The sequence below is a fragment of the Boleophthalmus pectinirostris genome, unplaced genomic scaffold (assembly GCF_026225935.1).
Source record: "Boleophthalmus pectinirostris isolate CB_2022bp ecotype Guang Dong unplaced genomic scaffold, ASM2622593v1 HiC_scaffold_14, whole genome shotgun sequence".
In the NCBI taxonomy this organism is placed as follows: domain Eukaryota; kingdom Metazoa; phylum Chordata; class Actinopteri; order Gobiiformes; family Gobiidae; genus Boleophthalmus; species Boleophthalmus pectinirostris.
The window spans coordinates 6,830,120-6,849,538 of NW_026571047.1; the positions used below are offsets into that span (position 1 = coordinate 6,830,120).

The 19,419-nt window shown below is 39.1% G+C and overlaps 1 protein-coding gene across 1 annotated transcript in view; it reads right to left on the reverse strand.

The window, feature by feature from the left end:
• cacna1g (calcium channel, voltage-dependent, T type, alpha 1G subunit) overlaps positions 1-19,419 on the reverse strand; it is a 634,394-nt gene that overhangs the window by 362,355 nt on the left and 252,620 nt on the right. The window contains 1 exon segment of the mRNA XM_055150510.1: positions 16,741-16,874. Within this exon segment, the coding sequence (XP_055006485.1) occupies positions 16,741-16,874 (134 nt within the window).

Here is a 19,419-nt window from a genome sequence, read left to right on the forward strand (position 1 = left end):
CCGACGCGCACGCGAGACATTTCTTATTGTTCTAAAATGGCACCAATAAGGAAACAATAGCATTACATCATCTTTAAGTAAACCAGTATAGGAGCTTGAACCAGACTCCGCCTTTCTACTAATGAAGTTTAAAAGCTCCATGTTACGCTGTTTTCTGACTAGACCGAGTTCTTCTCTCACACAGAAAACAATCTGTTCCACTTTGTGATGTCGTGGTAATACAGGAAGTGCTCCATTATGCTTTTAAACTCCATACACCTTCACGAGAATCATTTCGATGATTTCAGCACCAGCATTGGTAATGTTTAAAAAAGTAAAGGTAAAAGGAAGCTGTTAACTTAAAACGTGCCACTTCATGACATCACAAGGTTGAACAGAGCATTTTGAGCATGTGTGAATGAAACAAAACACAACTCCAGGTCTGTTTCTGAGGAGGAAACAACACTGTAACATGGTTAAAAGCTCACAAGAGTTAATTTTGCTTAATATAAGACCTTTAACAATAATCTACAGTTAGCGTTGGGGAACTTACTTTAAAACGTAGTGTTTGCTTGTTACTTCTTTAAAAAGTAATCCCTTACTTTACTTAGGTTACGTTTACACTGAAACAAATCACCGTATGATTTGTATCCATACACATCATTTCTGTGTCCACAATCAAACCCTTCCCTATCCACACAGTAACGAGAAACAGCCCGAAACTCTAGTCACATGACACCTTGTCTGAAGTTGCAGCAGCCGATTTCAAGCCGAGGAAGATTGCAACGGTGAAAACAGTCTTTTCTACTAACGAGTAGTTGTAGCTACACTGTTTCCCATTTGTTTATGGTTTGTTTAAACTGTTTTCCGCAATGGCGTCACATGACCAATGTCACAAACCCAGCGAATCAGGAAGGTGCAAATCGCAGTGACGTGGTCCAATAAGGACGCCAAGGTTTTCAGGCGTGCGCACAGTGCCGGATCAGAGCCGTACTCAGATGAATTCGTGGGAGCTGGTGGCACCAGATCATTCTGTCTCTGGAGTCGTTTCCCATCGGATTAGTGTGAACGGACACTGCACCCGCAACGAAAACAACTTGAATACATACTAGTGTGGATGGCCCTTCGTTATCAGCTCTATGGAAAGTAACTTTTTAACTCCCGCCAGGACCTCGCCGCTTCCTGGGGGTGTGGGGTCAGTGCCGACTGCGCCAGGGAACACAAAAAGGTAATGTTGCACCGAATTGAAAATGGAACTACATTACATTTTCAAATTTTCAGTAGTAGCGCATCACACTATTTTTACATTACAGTAACGTTACTAACGCATTACACCCAACACTGTCTACAGCTAATAAGAATGAGCAGTGACAAAACAGATATCTCATTGTATTTTTCCCACTAACAATAATCAGATCTTTGCAATACGAGAAAACACGATGACGTCTTGTCCGGGGGCAGCAGGCATTTTGGTAGGCAAAAAGCGTCCATATTAACACTTCGACATCAACAGTCATCATCAACATCGTCAAAAGGTTATTGGCGTATCACATCAACAACCATCATACAACAGTGCAACATCAACATCGTCAACAGTTATTGGCGAGTTTTAACTTTCCAACATTTTTGATCCTCAACATTCAGTGACTTAGAGTAAGATGATGCAGTCATGTGTAACGGAACTGTCAACACAAACGAGCGGCCCAACTGACTTCTTGCCTACCAGTCACTGTGCACGTGCGGAAAAGCCGGATGTAAACAAAAAGAATGTTTGCATGTCACCTACAGGATTCCTGTGAAACAGAAAGTAAAAACCAGACTTCAGGACATTCTCAGTGGAGATAGAGGTAGAGGTAAGGCAAAAGCAAGGTAACGACACATTTTTTCCTGCAGTTTTCAGTGCAATAAAAACATCCAAATTGAAAAAACAACAACATATTTTAGAGTACTATTGTTTACCAAAAGATACACACTGTGGCTTTAGGTAATGCACCAGTAACTTAAAGAGACCTATTGTGCAAAATGGACTTTTCAGAGCTTATAACCGTGTTACAATTGATTCTGTTTCTCATTTACCCACTTGCAGTTCTATTTAGAGTTACTCATGCATGTTTGAGTACTCTATATCCTTCTACATTCAAGATGCCATTGTTCAGACAGTTACTGTTTTCTCTTACCTCAACATTCACACCAACACGTCTTTTTTAACCACCTGATTTTGTCAAGCTTACACGTTTAATGTATTATAGAAGATGACCTGAAGTAATTATACAGTACATGTTTAAAAAAGGTACTATACATGTATCCCACAAATGTACATAAACACAGTTATATAACCTTCCATATAACCAAGCTGTATACAAATGTACCACAAATTCCCAACTATAAGCCGCTACTTTTTTCTCACATTTTAAACCCTGCGGCTAATAAAACGATGTGGCGAATATATGGACGGATTCTTTGTTTGGCACATTGTCCATTCATATTCACAGTGTATACACGCAGCCTGAGTGCAGAAAGCATCGCTGTCTGTGCGATTACACATGGACACTGTGATCAAATAAGTTATGATGCTACATGAACATTAGTGAGGAGGATACGTCTTACTCATATGCGTAAATGACGAGAAGAAACGTCCCAAACTGAAGTAGCCGGACATCCGCTCATACATGATTGACAGAACTAGCCCCGCCCCCGAGAGAGACTGAAACCCAAGACACTGACATGATACCGACAGAACAGCGACTCTTTCTGCAGGAGACATGCACAGGAAGAGACGGGGGTGATGCGTTGAGGAAGATTGTAGTTTGATTGTGTTTTGAACAGTGATTTTTCACTTCATGCACAAACCCTCCTCAAGGAAAACACACGAAGAAATGCAGATGATGCAGCTTTTAAGTTAACGCCGATTGATGTGGCTGTAGAAGAAGGAAACAGAGCTGCTACACGTGAGCTCGGCATCAATGAGTCTGAGTGAGATTTAGGCGACGGCAGCGTGACGAACTGACTCAATGCAAAAAGACGACAAAAGCTTTGAGGTGATAAAAGCAGACGGCCCGAACTTGAAAACGTTCTTGAAGACGTGGCCACCTGCAGCTTATATTCAGGTGTGACCTATATATGTACAATTTAAAAATTTTGTTCAAATTTAGTTGATGCGGCTTATACTCAGGCGCAATAGTCCGGAAAATACAGTACACAATTTATACAAAATGCCAGGAGAGAACGTCAGGACTGCAGAGTAACACAAATGAAACTTAGACACGGAAGAGCTTTACACAAGGATAGGATGACCAAACGTCCGTTTTTCCCAGGACATGTCAGTTTTTCACGTCCTGTCCTGGCCGTTTTTTTTTTTGTTTTTGTTTGTTTTTTTTTTTTTTGTTTTTTTAATAAAGTGATGGAAATGTCCAGGTTTTCATGATCTTTCATTGGGCCATTAAATTGAGCGTCTCTTGTAGCTCTCTGCACTTAGAAGGAGCGAGCAAACACAAACAGTCGGTCAGTCTGCAACACGCTGAAGCACAAATGCGCATTTAACGATGACTTGTACAAGAAATTCTCCGCTTTCTGTCCTGGTCGGGACAAGTGGGAGGACATGTGCACAGTGTCCAAAGCTGGCACATATGTTTCGGTGTCCATTGAGGGTGCCAGGAACCTCAAAGCTCACCAGGACACCGAAAAACATAAAAAAGCTTTGCCAGGTAAGAGTAGCTCAATGTCGATGACAAAGCCCCACCTCCCACACCCCGTATGGTGTCCTGGTTTTGACAAATGCAAATATGGTCACCCTACACAAGGATGTATAGCCCACCTGCGCAATACTACTAAAATGAAATGAAACAAAAGACAAGTGTGTACGTTTTTTGAAAGATGATCACTACTGTGTTCCACTTAGGCCATGTCTGTTCATAACTTATGCATAACCTTTCAATCAGTGATGGAGGTGACATTTCCATATTCCATATTGGTATCAGCAGGTAGCTTGCATTTCACTTAGCAATTTTACTTGTGTGCAATGTGACCAGAATACTACAAGTTTGCCATAGGAAATCACTTTTTTTTTTTTTTTTTTTTAGCCTTCTCCATTTCCCTTTTAATCGTGAAACTGTGAGCTTATGCAGGTGCTATCCAATTATGCATCTACAGTATATAGTATGTATATAAAAAGTATAATATAGTAGTATGATTGGGTCAGTGTGGGTTGTTTTGAACGCTGTTTAAAGTATTTCAAATCAGATTGTTGACAAAACGCATAGTTACATTAATACAATATGAAGTGCACTGTCAAAATGATGCTCTAAAATGGCTAATGTATTCTTTTGTTTGTCTAGTTTTGGATGACAAATGTTATGCAAATGTAGTCTGCAAATCAAATCAAATTTCAATTCAAACTGCACAAAGTACTGCTTCACAGACTTTCTACCACGGCCAGGGAAATTAGCCTTAATTTTAGATAGGGATTTTTAATTTACTTATTAAGACATGCTAAATGATCTGCCACTGGTGGATGATTTATCCGTTTGTTTTTTTAATTACTCACTGTAGGAGCCATTCTTGTTTCGTCTGGGTTGGGGTTAATTTGGGTCAATGTTTATGTCGGAGCACAGGGTGACCTATATTTGGATTGGCCAGAAGGTGACAGGTGGAGTCAAGTCTATATGAACACAAAGGTGTCAGTGTACTGGGTGTACAGGTGACAGAAGCTCACACAGTTTTTATCAGTCTGTCAAGCCAGTGGTCTAGTCTCAACTATTCAATTTTTTTCACCGGTTTTAAAATCACTGCATTGGCATTTTAAAGTTCTTTTACTGGTTTTTAAATGTCTTAATGGTCTTGGGCCTTCTTATCTTTCAGAACTGCTTTTACCCTACAAACCCTCGTGGACCCTGCGCTCAGCAGCTCCTGGTCATTCCCAAAGTCAGGACACACACTCACGGAGAGGCGTTTTTTCAGTACTACAGCCCTCGTCTATGGAACTGCAGCCGGAGGAGCTCAGGGCCAAAGAGAACGTTCATGTTTTTAAGAGCAGACTCAAGACCCACCTTTCTAGCTTAGCTTTTGAATGAAATCTTATACTTTTACTTGTTTTATTGTACACATTTTATTATATTTATTTATTTTAGGCATATTTTTAGGATTTCCAGTGTTTCCTCTGTAGGAGCCTCTGCATCAGGAGCAGGGGTCGGCTGTGGCTGCTGGGTCTGTCCCGTGGGCTCCTGGTGGAGGGATGGTGCCTTGGGCTTCATCTCTCCCCTGGCTCCTGTGGTGGTTCCTGGTGGTGGTGGACGTCTCTCTGCTCCTGGTGCAGACGGCTCCTCTGGTGGTGCTTTCTCAACTGGTTCACCTGTATTCAGCCTCACATTTTACTATGTGCTGTTTTATGTATTTTAGCAGGTTAGTGTGTGTGTGTTTGTGTTGTTTGGTTGTGTGGGGTTGGGCAGCTGTGAGGGTTAGGGTTGGTGGGTGGGCGGATGGAAATGTGGGCTTGTTTTTAATCACTGAAAAGCACTTTATTACATTACATTTTTGTATGAAAAAAAAAAAAGTTTGATTTGATTTGATATTAGGGCCTACTTACACGAGAATGCTTGCGGGTAAAAATAATTTGATAAGTTTTCGTTTAGATGATGATGGCGTTTTTGGGGCTTAAAAACGCAAAAATCTGAAACCACCCTCCAGAGTGGAAAAGTTGAATACACTCGTTTCTGTCTACACTGCCCAAGATGCAAAACTCTGGTCAGATCTGCTCACGTCACGTACACGTTTAAGTCACATACGTACAGTACACAGAAACCTGGCATTCATACCCAATTGAATTTCACACACTTTTGCGTAACCCTATGCACACAGATTTCCTCTCAAAAACGCTTGTCAGAACTAAAAGTGAAGACGCGACACCGCTTTTGCGTCTTCTGTTCAGACAGTCATCATATCAATGTAACCTTAATGAACATCCAACCACCCCACTCCTTTCTGACATATAATGTAGCAGATCTTGGACTATCACCATCGGCATAAATCAGAATTCCGCCCCAAACCTTTAGCCTATCAGAAGCGTGTTATGCCTGAATCCCCTCCACCCAGAAACAAGAAAAAAGTTAGGACTAAAATTGTCGCTACACTTATACTGAGGTCAGAAAATATGGACAAGGTCAATTTTGAAATTTGAGAAAAAATACTGAATTTAAAAGGTACAGTATGTAACTTTCTGCATAATTCCATGAAATTAGAAAGTTCAAACCATACTTCGGAACATCCCCCACATTCACCAAGTTGATTCCCTCTAAGTATTTCCTCTGGAAGGTCTTCTGCCACATTTGCTGCCATATACAGCATTTTCTTTGAAATATTAGAGCCTAAGAAACAATGCTTCTATGGAAACAAGTATGAGTCATGTCTGTGGAGTTGCAAGCCCGAACACAGTAAGGTAAGTTTACTTTTCAGCGCGATAAAAACAACCAATTTGAACAAACACATTTTTATATTAGTCATTCTTTTGGCACGCAATGTTATATACTGTGGCTTTAAGTTGTATTTTCTGTAGAATTTCATGTTATTTCGTGCAGTGCTTTTCGTTTTACAGTGTATTTCGAGTCAGGTTTGTGGAGTTGCAAGCTCGATCACAGTAAGAACGCACGATTTTTCAGCTATGTTTTTCAGCACGATAAAAACAACCAAATTGAACAAACACACTTTTATTTTAGTCATTCTTTATTCAAGCAAAGTTACATATTGTGGCTTTAAGTTGTATTTTCTGTAGTATTTCTTGTTATTCAGTGCAGTGTTGTTCATTTTACAGTGCATTTCCCATTCAACCCGAGCTTACAGTTTACAAGTGTCCACGAAGCGATCCATCACAGGGAGATAAGACGCACACGTGTTTACTCCCTCCTCTATGGCTCTTTTAATCACACACAGATTATTGCTTGGTTATTACGCATTAAGGAGTTCCCAGAGTGCAGCCTTCTGTCGTTTTTGGCTCTACCGCAAAACTGAAGCGACCAATCAGCACGCAGCGTTTTCCACTGTGATGTACGGTATTTCACTGGGGATATACGGGAAACGCTTTTCTCCATGGAGATGTTATTGCTTTGTCTGGGATGTTTCACAGTGTGGTATTAAACCTTTCTAAAGCAGAACAAGTTACAGGTGAGATCTGTGGAAAGGCAATCCCACTCACAGTCACAATGCCTGTTATAAATCAGTGATACAATATGCATAAAATAATGGAGAAAATGACTTTAAAGTTTAAGCAGAGAACAGATGGTGAGTGCATGTTACATCAAGGAACCACTCACCCATTTACGCACACACTCTCACACCAGTGTACACACGCACACACTGTGGGCAAGGTGGGCTAAGTGTCTTGCCCAAGGACACAATAACAGCATTCATCCAAAAATGAATGAGTCAATCAAATAACAACTCTGAATAGGCCAGTAATGAGGGGAAACCACTGTAACCATGGTTACAATCTGATGACAATGCAGTAGTCCTCATACAATATACTGAATTGAATAAATGAAATAATAGCTCTTTTTTTCAGTTTTAATTAATTTTAATTCACTTATTTTTTATTTATCCATCCATTTTCTTCCACTTCCATCTTCCACATCCAAGGCCGGGTCGCAGGGGCAGCAGGCTAAACAGGGATTTTTATTTATTTTTATTTATTCTAGTCGAAAATTGTCTTTATGCAAGTCAATTTTAATTTATTTTTTAAATTTAAATTTATTCTTAAAAATAACAAATTTGGAGTGCTACACTGGATCAAAGAAAATTACGTATAACAGGTGCTCATCATACCGGAGGGCTAGATTCACGATTTGCGGTGAATTAATTAAAAGTCACGCCAACGCGTTTCGACTACTTGGTCTTCTTGGTTAGCCCTGATGAAGACCAAGTAGTCGAAATGCGTTGGCGTGACTTTTAATTAATTCACCGCAAATCAGAGTGCCTCTGCATCATTTTTCTATTAAATTTATTCTTGTTGAAAGTTGTCTTTATTCAAGTCCTTATTATTATTTTTTCTAAATTTAGTTATTCTAATTGAAAGTTATCTTTATTCAAGTCCATTTTAATAAATTTATTTTTAAAAATTTGTATTCATTTTTGTTTAAAGTTGCCTTTATTCAAGTCCTTTTTAAATTTATTTTTTAAATTAAAATGTATTCTTGTTGAAAGTTGTCTTTATTCAAGTCATTTGTAATTTATTGTGTAGCTTTTCTCCATGAAGATGTTATTGTTTTGTCTGGAATGTTTCACAGTATGGCATTAAACCTTTCTATCTCCATGTAAACCAGACCAGACCAAGTTACAGGTCAGATCTGTGGAGAGGGGACCCCGCTCACAATCTGAATGTTGTTTTTCTATGCATTTTTGAGCTATAAATCCACCTGTATTTGAATAATGGTAAGGTAGAGCTGTTTAATGCCATTCTGTGGAACATTTTCTGGCAGAGCAATGACATATCCACAGAAATTAACAGCTTTAAACCTCTTTTACCTTATACTATTTAGAGCATCCTAATTAACCTTCATTATTTTGTCTATATGAGCAAACTGTGTCTTGCCCCAGCACATATTGTGTTGTAGACTGTATAGGCAGTTGTTTAGGTTAAATATTTCCATTGGGCGCTGTATGCATCTAACCTCGTACAGCAAGATGGATTCTCGCAATATTTGTAATTTCACAAACTCTCCAGAATCCATCCTGGCAGGCTCTGGCTCTCTCACCGGCGGGACGGCGACTGGACCAATCACAGAGCAGCGTTGTGGTGTGGGCGGACGCCAAAAGCAAAGCTGCCAGACAAACCAAATCAAACATGGCGACGCCTGCTTGAGCTTATTTTTCAAACGGGACAACAAGAGCAGGTTCTAGAGGTGACTGCGCTGTGCTGTTTAAGGGGAAGTGCTTTTGGGCAGCTCTTTTTTTGCTTCTGGAGCAGATTTTGAGAAAGAAATTTGTGGAAAACGTTCAGACAGAAGTGCTTTGTGCAATTATGGGAAGGAAAGATGGTTTTGTGGCACTTCAGCTAAGTAGTGTTCATTTGAAAAGTGTGGTTGTTTGGTTGAGGGTCCGTCACCTGCTTGTTTCTATGGATATGTCATTGCTCTGGCTGCAATGTTCCACAGTATTACATTAAACAAATCTACCTTACGTCAGAGAAGGGTGTGTGGGTGCAGTTTTTTTTTTTTTTTTGCAAACTGGGTGCACTGGAGCATCTATTTCAGGTTATTAAGACCAGGCCGAACCTAAATGAAAGGCGATCCATGAGTATTTGGACTAGTGTTGTGTCGAGACCGCACTAATTGAGACCAAGACCAGTCCAAGACCACAGGGTCCTGAGACCGAAACAAGACCAAGACCTCTGAGGGTCAAGATCGAGACTTTTTATAAGGTGCGAAACCAAGGACAAGACCAAAACATGCCCACCCCCCTCCCCTACAGCTCCTACGTAGAAACGCCTCCTCCCGCCTCCTCCTTACACCAGAAACAGGTTTGTTTACAGCCGGTGCTGCACATGACTTGTAAACAACTAACTACAGTGTTGGTTAGGCAAGACGGAGAAGAGAGGAGAGAGGAGAGGAGAGGGGAGCGGGTGCGCGGAGATTCCGTGCCCGGAGAAGTGAGGAGCAGGGGGAAGAGCGGATCGGGCAGCGGGGACAGGAGCAGGAAAGGGGTGCAGAGAAGGTTGCGCGGAGATTCAGTGCGAATGAACTAGCTACAACACGCAGCAGCAAGCGGACTCTTTCTTTGCCTTGAAAATTACGTTTTCAGACATAGGATATCGCTTTCGTGTCCTGAAAAACGTTTGTGTCTAGCTCTTGGAAATAAAGTACGTTTTCATAATAAGCAGAAGTGACCTGTCCAGGAGTAATTTGCGACCAGTGCGTCAGTCTTTAGACCCTGCGTCTGCTTCAGTCGCGCCATCGCTGGAATGAATCTTCAAAGAATCACCTTAGTTTGGCTTCGCTGCTTTTCCCCTTGTCTTCTTCTTTCAGCGACCTCAAAAACGGACTTTCTTTTGCGGCTAACTGCTCCTGGATTCTTGTCGCCATTGCAACAAACTTTGTGCGAACTGCGAGGAAGATATAGGTCAAAAAAAGCCGCTAAGAACTGTTGCGTTGGTGGAGTAAACAGCGTCTGTGCGGCTTGCGTCTGTGGACTGTGTGACAGTCGTACGTAAACCACGTACCGGCGGCGCGCAGGCAAGTCAGTTACGCTAGAAACGTAGGGAGATTGATTGACAGCCTGTCAGCTAACAGATAACGAGGCAGTGTCGTTATCTATTGGCAAATGTTTAGCCCCACCACGTCCAGAGTTGATGAATTTTTATTCTCTTTTTTTTGGTCATCATAATTACAAGGCTACTGCACCTCTATAATGCTATCATTGACAATTTGAAACAAAAAAAAATCCTCCATACAACCTTTAAATGAAGAGTTATGGCGCAGCAATAGCTAAAACAGACAAAAAGAACTACATAGACCATGATCCTTTGCTCCATTTCAGTGTAAACTATGTAAACATGAAGAAAACATGAAGAAATAATAGTTCTAAGCATTTTTAAGTCTTAGTTCTTTAGATTAAGTCTTGTCAAGGCATTTTAAGAGCAAAAAGTAGGATATTAACAGTTTTAGCTGTTTTGCCTCCCCAAAATATCACCATAAATATCGTACCGTGAGATGTATATCGTGAAAATATCGTACCGAGAGATTTGGATATTGTTACATCCCTAATCGTGAGACTCCCCACCATATCATGAGCTTTCCCAAGATATCTCAATAAATATCGTACCGTGAGGCTCATACCGTGACGATATCGTATCATGAGACTTGGATATCTTTACACCTCTAATGTATATCAGTGTTTTGTTGTTTGTTAGTTTTTTAAATCTATCTCTACTCTATCTAATTAATCAGTCAGTGGAACATGTTACCAACAGAGCTGATCATATGTACAAACTGTGAAACAGTAGCTCCTCTCAAACCAAACCTGCACCCGTAATGTGACTGAGGAGTGTCTGGAGCGAGAGTGACGTTCTGGACTGAATGAACTGATTATGATTTTGATAAATATGATGTTTTTAAGATGCTGAGAGAACCGGGTGCGAAAAGATGTTACAGAATTGTTACGATGCTCCAGACATTGTAAAGACATTCTCTTTGTATGTTTGATTTTATGAACTATAACATCAGCCTGCCCAGAGACGACAAGTGGAAATGAACACTGGTGCTACAACCTGATACACTTCATCTCTCCTGTTAAGGTTCATGTATACTGTGGACTGTCCCTGTCTCATTAAATAAATAAACTAAACTAAACTAAATGTTGATTTAAGCTTAAAATAAGCTAAGCAAACTGTACTGCACTGAAACACTTTGCCTCTTTTCTGGAGCCTCACCTCCAGTTTGAGAGCACCTTCTTTAAGAGTACTTCCACAGAAAACTGCTTCAAAGTGGATCAAGTAGGTAGGATTTTTAAACTTGTTTATTAAAATTCCTAACTGCATTCTCTTGCTGGTTTTACAGTGGTATTTCCCAGCCTCTGCACATTTACGAAACCAAACACACATCGTGACAAACACAGATTTATTTCGTATTTTATTAGGCAAACTTCAGCCCACATGTCACAGTAGGTCTGTTCTGTGCTGTAAGCCTGCTGTGCCAACACTGTAACATACACTGAATTTACTTTCTGTTGTACATAGAGTTGCTTTTTTTCTTCACTAATTTACAAATATAGGTGTGGTGATGATAAAATCAGAGAGATGTATAATCCAGTATTGTATAGTATGAATGCTGTCTGTGTGTTGTGTTTGTCTTTTGTCTTTTATTCTGTTTTGATTTGTTTTTTTTCTTTTTTTCTGTAAATGTTATTTTTGTTCAGGTATTTAGGAACCCCTCACAAACAAGATGCTACAACTCAAGGGGCTTCCCTTATAAATACATTAAAAAAAAAAAAGATTAGTTTTTGCTTCGTGTTTCATCTTACTCTTCTAAAATTGAGGGGGGGGCGCGCTGGCGTGAGGCAGATGGAAAAGTAGAATGTTTTAAAAGTTTAACCTGCCCTGTGATACACGCTGGTTCAAGTTTATTGCCGACAGCCTCTCCTAAAAGTTTTCTTATCGAATCTACACTATTCGCGCCACTTGTTTTGGCTTCAAAACAGCGAATTTCAATAACAGATATTTTTAAAGCTCAAAAATACTAGGGATAACAGGCATTCTGACTGTGAGCGGGGTCGCCTCTCCACAGATCTGACCTGTAACTTGGAAGGTTGAAAAGTTTAATGCCATACTGTGAAACATCCCAGACAAACCAGTAGGGCCCGGTCAAGCAGAAGTAAACAGCAAGGCCAAAAATTCAAGTTAATGCATCTGATATAAAAATGTATTGAACAGATACATATGTACTCTAGTTTATGAAACTGTTGACCTTTTTTCTGTACCATTTTTGGTTCTAAAGTTACATATGTTTTAAACAGACCATGTATGAAACATGGAACAAAAATTATTTCTCAAATTTCAAAGACCTGCAAATCATGTAAATAAATGGATGTATTTCATCATATCTTGTGTTATTCCATCTTTGAACTGTTGATGAAGGTACATGATTTTTCAAAAAAAAAAAATGTATTTAAAATGATAAAAATTTGCTTGGAAGGACTGACATATTTTATAGAAATAGTTTCCTTTCATTTTGAAGTAATATTAAAGTATTCAGAAGAAAAAAAGTGACAAATTATGTAAAATCCTGCACCTTCTACTTGTTTGCACAATTTTCCCTCCGTTACTTTTCCCTCCGTTACCATGACCTTTCTTAATAAAAAATCTCATGACTCAAAAAGTAAGAGGTTTTTCAACCTAATCTTGTACCATATGGTAGAAAACTATATGAAGCAAATATTCAAACCAGTTTGTTAAGGATATGGAAGTGAGAACCAAGAGTTATCACTGTTTGTATTTATTGCCCAAAAAGTGCTGCATATTTCATTCCCTCCGTTACCGACATGAGTTTTAAAATTTTTTGTCAACAACTTGAAAGAATATCACAGGTTTAACTTGACCCTGTTGGAGTGTAACTCTTTCCTACATTCTGATACTTTACTTATTTCAATAGTCCCTCTAGTTTCTGAATAAGAGACATTTGAATGTAAAAAATCTGCCCCTGTTTCCCTCCGTTACCACTTGACCGAACCCAGTAACATCTCCATGGAGAAAAGAATTTGATGAACCTTCCACTGGAGAAGTTACACAACGCACCTTTAAATGTCCCAGTCGCTTTCAGTGGGAGTCATTTATAATATGTGATGGAGTGGTATGTTGTTTTGAAGGGCGTATCTCGGCGGACAGAAGGGAGACGCGCGGGTCCCTCGGGTGGACATCGTCGGCGGAAGGAGAAGTGGAGGGGGCTGGGTGCTCGGCAGGGGGGCGAGCACAGATGAGAATGTCAGACAGGAAACAGCGTGAAGCGTCAGCCAGCATGTTTAATCAAATACTGCGGCGCTACACACTCTATACACACTCTATACACACTCTATCCATACTCTATGAGCCTGTCAGGTGAAAGGGACTGTGGGTATGTGCAGTGAGCAGTGACAGGGTGTGGTGAGCACTTTTATAATCTGCTTTATGCAATGAAGGGCTCATGTTACACTATAATATATTACACTATTACCACTATCCAATTCACCATTAAACCAATCAAAATTCATTCATTCTAATTTCCATAAATACAAGATTTCAAATTCATCATTATCTTCTATCCTCTAAAATGTGCTTTTACCAAATTCCTCAGTATAATTATCTTCTAAAATTGAATTCAACAACAACATGACCATCTAGACAAATGTCCTAAGTCGAACACAACACATTTATGTCTACACAATACTTCTATAATGTCAGTCAGAATTAGGGATGGGCATTCGATGAAATTTTCAATCAATCTTTGGAAGAATTAATGATCGATTATCGATTAATCATTAATGTTTTTATATTAAAATGATCATCATTATTATTACTATCTGCACTACTAATCTGCATAAATAAATTAAACTTTACGACATATAAACCCTAACGACTCTAGAGCCACATCAGCCCGTTTGACATTAGAATGTGTTTAATTCAGTTTTGCGCAACTCTCACAGAAACAAAACTTAAACCGCATCACTAATTTGCATAAACTAAGCGAAGATAAAACTACAGCTCTTGTGTCGCTGATGTGTGGTTCAATTTCTGTCGGATTAAAAGACACGACTCAGTGGAATACAGGTTAGTGTGACCAGATTTGCATTTGTAAAAACCAGGACACCGTACAGGAGGAGGGAGGTGGGGACTCGTCATCGACATTGCCGAATCTCACCTGGCAAAACTTTTTCCCACTGGACACCGAAACATATGTGCTGCTTTGTACACTGTGCACATGGACTCACACTTGTACCAAATGCAACGGAAAGTGTGGAATTTCTTATACAAATCATCGTTAAATACACATTTGTGCTTCGGTACGCTGCAGACTGACCGACTGTTTGTGTTTGCTCGCTCCTTCTGAGTGCAGAGACACATGTACAGACCTGTTTGGTCACGCTACACACAGCAACCTACATTCGGTTTGTCGATTAAAATGAACGTAATCGATGAAATTCTTAATGATCAATTATTGATTAATCGACTAATCATGCCCATCCCTAGTCAGAATGTTTAAACATTTCAAGAAGCCTGATGTTGACACGCTGTTGCTCAGAAGACATTGTTTTAGCTTGTTTTTGGTTCATTTTGCTTTGATTAATTCATGTTTAACACACGGATAAACACAAATAAAAGATTGCTGGGTCATAACCATAGACTGTATAAAGAAGTGGACGTCACCCACAGTGTTCGGCTCCAGTCAAATGAAGTTCATGAGGCTAGAGGTTACACCAGGATCATGTAGAGTGGGTTAATAGGAACATTTTAAGACCAAAATGACGAGGCTCAAAGCAGCAGCTACAGAGAGAGGGACCACAATACTCTAATGTAAGTCAATGGGAGCCAGAGTCAGTAGGAGCCAGAAGAGCCACATGCAAACTTTCTATTTGGAACATGGCAGATAGCACGTTAGCTATGTCCATTTATATTTACTGTCTATGGTCACAGCAAGAGCATGGAAACCGATGGGTTCAGACAAATATTTAGAACTTATGTTCAGGCTCGGGTCAATCTCAGACACATCAGCGTGTCAGCTGTTTCCTGTCTACAGTAAAACCACTTTGAGACTCTTAAGCGTTCAAAGATCAGAGCACTGCACTTGTAGTTTGGATACAAGACAAAACTGTGTTTTTATTATTTGTGAAATGTTGAAATTTGGTGCAGTACTTCAGATACATGATTTTTAAAGCACACAAGGTTGGTGATAAAGTCCACAAGAAGTAGAGTCTCTATCACCAGTCTGCAGCTTCACCTCGATCTGTGCGCTGTGTGGCTGTAAACAGATGCATGTGAGGAACTACTCCCACCTTTTTACTTTAAAGAACACCTCAAACTGGATTCACAGCACTGTTTTGTGGACTGGATGTCATTAATTGTGGAGGATAATTTCTATGAATGTTTATGAGATGCAGCACTTTAAATTTACCACATCACGAGAGGTGAGTAATAAAGTCTTCTCATTATTTTCGCTATATCCCGAGTTTATATTTTGCATCTCTGTGTTCGTTAGAGGAACACAAACAATATCCTGCATGTGTCATTAGTCGGCCTTTGAAAATAGTGTGATTTTAATTGTGTCAGATTCAGTCAGATTCGATCACTAAGAATTTACGTTGGTGTGTCTCAAGCCAGAGACAGATTGTCCAATCAGATTTGTTTATTTCAGTGACACATGGAGCTCACTGGTCACCCAATTTTGAATAAAATTACATTTCTCTCATCATCACTCATGGATTCTGCAGCAATCCACATTGGTTTGTTTGTTAAGTTGTATGTTGTATACTTGAGATATGTATTTTTAATTAACTGTTTCATAACTTGTGCTCTAACTCCCAATTTACCCCAAAGCAGTAACAGGGTGTGTGTGCAGCATACACGCAGCACACATGTAGGTATCACTTTTCAATTTGAACCAGTCAGACAATCTACACCAGCAATTTCATACATGTGCCCCAACGGATGTCATTAAAGTTCAAAATTTTCAGCATCAATGGAGCCTCTCCAGGCTTTTGGACTTCTGAGCAGGAGCAAGACAGGCATGTGGTGTTAAAATAAACTTTCGATACCCTTTCGAAATACATTCTCTAAAACCACTACAGTCATTTTGCATCAGGAGCTCAGGGAGTAACTTCACCACATTATACATCTTTTTGTTTTGTTTAGTTTTTTCTTTTTTTTTTTTTATACAAGAAAAACCTATGAATGAAAAGGTGCAGGGCATGCAGACATCCAAACTAGGCTAAGCACAATCCAGGTTACAGTGACAATGTACTAAACACAAAATAAAAAGTAAAATGGGCACATCCACTTGTACGTTTGTTTCATTCCAATGGCTCAGATGCTATAACAATATATCCAAGTCTAAACTGGCCCTATAAATAGGTCTAGAAAATGACTTGAGCAGATTGACCAACCAGAAGAAGGACAACAATTTGAACAAAACACTAAACCGGACCTTGCCTACCATCAGAATCAGTCCAGTATCAATGGTTCATGTACCACGGTTTGAGAAAAACATTGCTGTAGTAGATTTTTTATGTAGTGCATGTATGTATTTTGAGACTCACCCGGCCAGCACGATAAAGAAGTCCAGCCGGTTCCACGTGTCGCCTAGGTAACACTTCTTTCCGAAAATGCCTAAAGCCACCATCTTGATGACCATCTCGATCGCGAAGAAGGCGAAGATGAAGTCGTCGAAGTCCTGCAAACAGAAGGCGGAGCTGGGTCAGAACCACAAACGGGAATGGACATGTGAAGATGAAGGAACTCAGTGACAGAATATGAATAAAATAATGGAGAAAATGAATTTGAAGACATTTTTTTCTGGTATTTACATGAATCTATTGTAAAGCACAAAGTTCCAGACTACAGAACTGATGGTCTGCTGCTGGTTCTTTCCAAGAGGCATTTCACCAAAACAGCAACAGATGAACTGAATGACTTTTCACCTTCAAAGTTTCAACATTCTTTACATCAAGGAACCACTCTCTCATTTACGGACACACTCACACACCAGTGTACACATGCACACACTGTGGGTTAAGTGTCTTGCCCAAGGACACGATGACAGCATTCATCTGTGGACGCCAAAAATGCATGAGTCAACCAAATAAGAACTCTGTAGGCCAATGACAAGAGAAAAGCACCGTAACCATGGTTTCAGTCTGATTATCAAGATATTGTGAAAATGCAGTAGTCTTCATACAGCAATATACTGAACTGAATAAATGGAATAATTACTGTCAAAAAATGTCTTTATTCAAGTCAATTTTATTTTAATTTTGAATATAAAAAAAAATTATTCTTGTTTAAAGTTATCTTCATTCAACTCAAATTTAATTTATTTTTTGTTAATTTATTTTATTTGAAAGCTGTCTTTATTCAAGTCAATTTCATTTTTTTTTTTTTTTACAAGTCCATTTTAATTTATTTTTATATTTTAACTGATTTATTCTCATTGAAAGTTGTTGTTATTCAAGACAACTGTAATATCTTATTTTATTTTCATTTCAATCTTTTTTTTTAAATTAAAATTAATTTATTCTAATTGAAAGTTGACTTTATTCAGATAAATTGTATTTATTTATTATTATTTTTTTTTTTAATTATTATTATTATTATTATTATTTATTTATTTATTTAATTAATTATTTGAATTTTATTTTTAATTCAAGTTGAAAATTGTCTTTATTCAAGTCCATTTTATTTATTTATTTTTTATTTAAATAGCTTCTAGTTGAAAGTCCTCTTCATTCCAGTTATTTTCACTGCAGACCTTCATTTGCGCAGTCTGCTCCTTCAGTTTTCCCATCCCCCTCTTCCCTCCTGTACACACACTGTAGCTCTAATCTAAAGTCTATGTAAAGCTGCCGTGGCCTTGAAGCTGCTTTAGTATTCCGATAACGCTCCGTCCGGATTCCCCGCGCTCCCACTGGGCTGAGAGTCCCCGAGGGCCGAGGGAAAACCAGGAGTCTCCCCCTCTACTGCCGTCTTATGTAACAGAGACGTATGGACCAACTCCAGCATGACTCCAGTGTACAACAACTCACCCTTATGGAGCAGATAATACTCCCTACAACTGCACAGCAACACACCTTTAAGTAACAGATAATACTCCCTACAATTGTACAACAACTTACCCTTATGTAACAGATAATACTCCCTACAACTGTACAACAACTCACCCTTAAGTAACAGATAATACTCCCTACAACTGTACAGCAACACACCCTTAAGTAACAGATAATACTCCCTACAACTGTACAACAACTCACCCTTATGTAAAAGATAATACTCCCTACAACTGTACAACAACTGACCCTTATATAACAGATAATACTCCCTACAACTGTACAAGAACTCACTTTTATGTAACAGATAATACTCCCTACAACTGTACAGCAACACACCTTTAAGTAACAGATAATACTCCCTACAACTGTGCAACTCATCCTTATGTAACAGACAATACTCCCTACAACTATACAACAACACACTCTTATGTCACAGATAATACTCCCTACAAATGTACAACAACTCACACTTATGTAACAGATAATACTCCCTACAAATGTACAACAACTCACCCTTACATTATGTAACAGATAATACTCCCTACAACTGCACAACAACTCACACTTATGCAACAGATAATACTCCCTACAAATGTACAACAACTCACCCTTACATTATGTAAGAGATAATACTCCCTACAACTGCACAACAACTCACCCTTATGTAAGAGATAATACTCCCTACAACTGCACAACAACTAACACTTATGTCACAGATAATACTCCCTACAACTCGACCAATCTCATTCTCATAGTTAGAATGTGTGTTTTTCAAGGCATGATAGATGAGCTTAATGCTATACTGTGGAACATTCCAGATAAAGCAGTTACATCTTCAAGAAGACTAGGAAGTTGGGCAGAAAAGTGACGCAGTGCAACTTTAAACAGCTCACAGTGGAAAGTTCGTAAAGAAAGAGAATAATTCGACATTATTTAGAGATGTAAACAAAGATTTGAACTATAACCTTGGTCTTTCACATTCTGCGTCTTGCCTAAGGACACAACAACAGTATTTGATGTGTTTAACTAAATTCTGAACATGTAATCGTCATGGAAACAGAAAAAGTAAGCTGCTGATGTTATTATGTGGTAATTCATAGTAATAACAAACACAAAGGAGCATATCCACAAACAGCTCTTGTTTTAGCCTCATTTAAAGCGTCTCGTAATGAT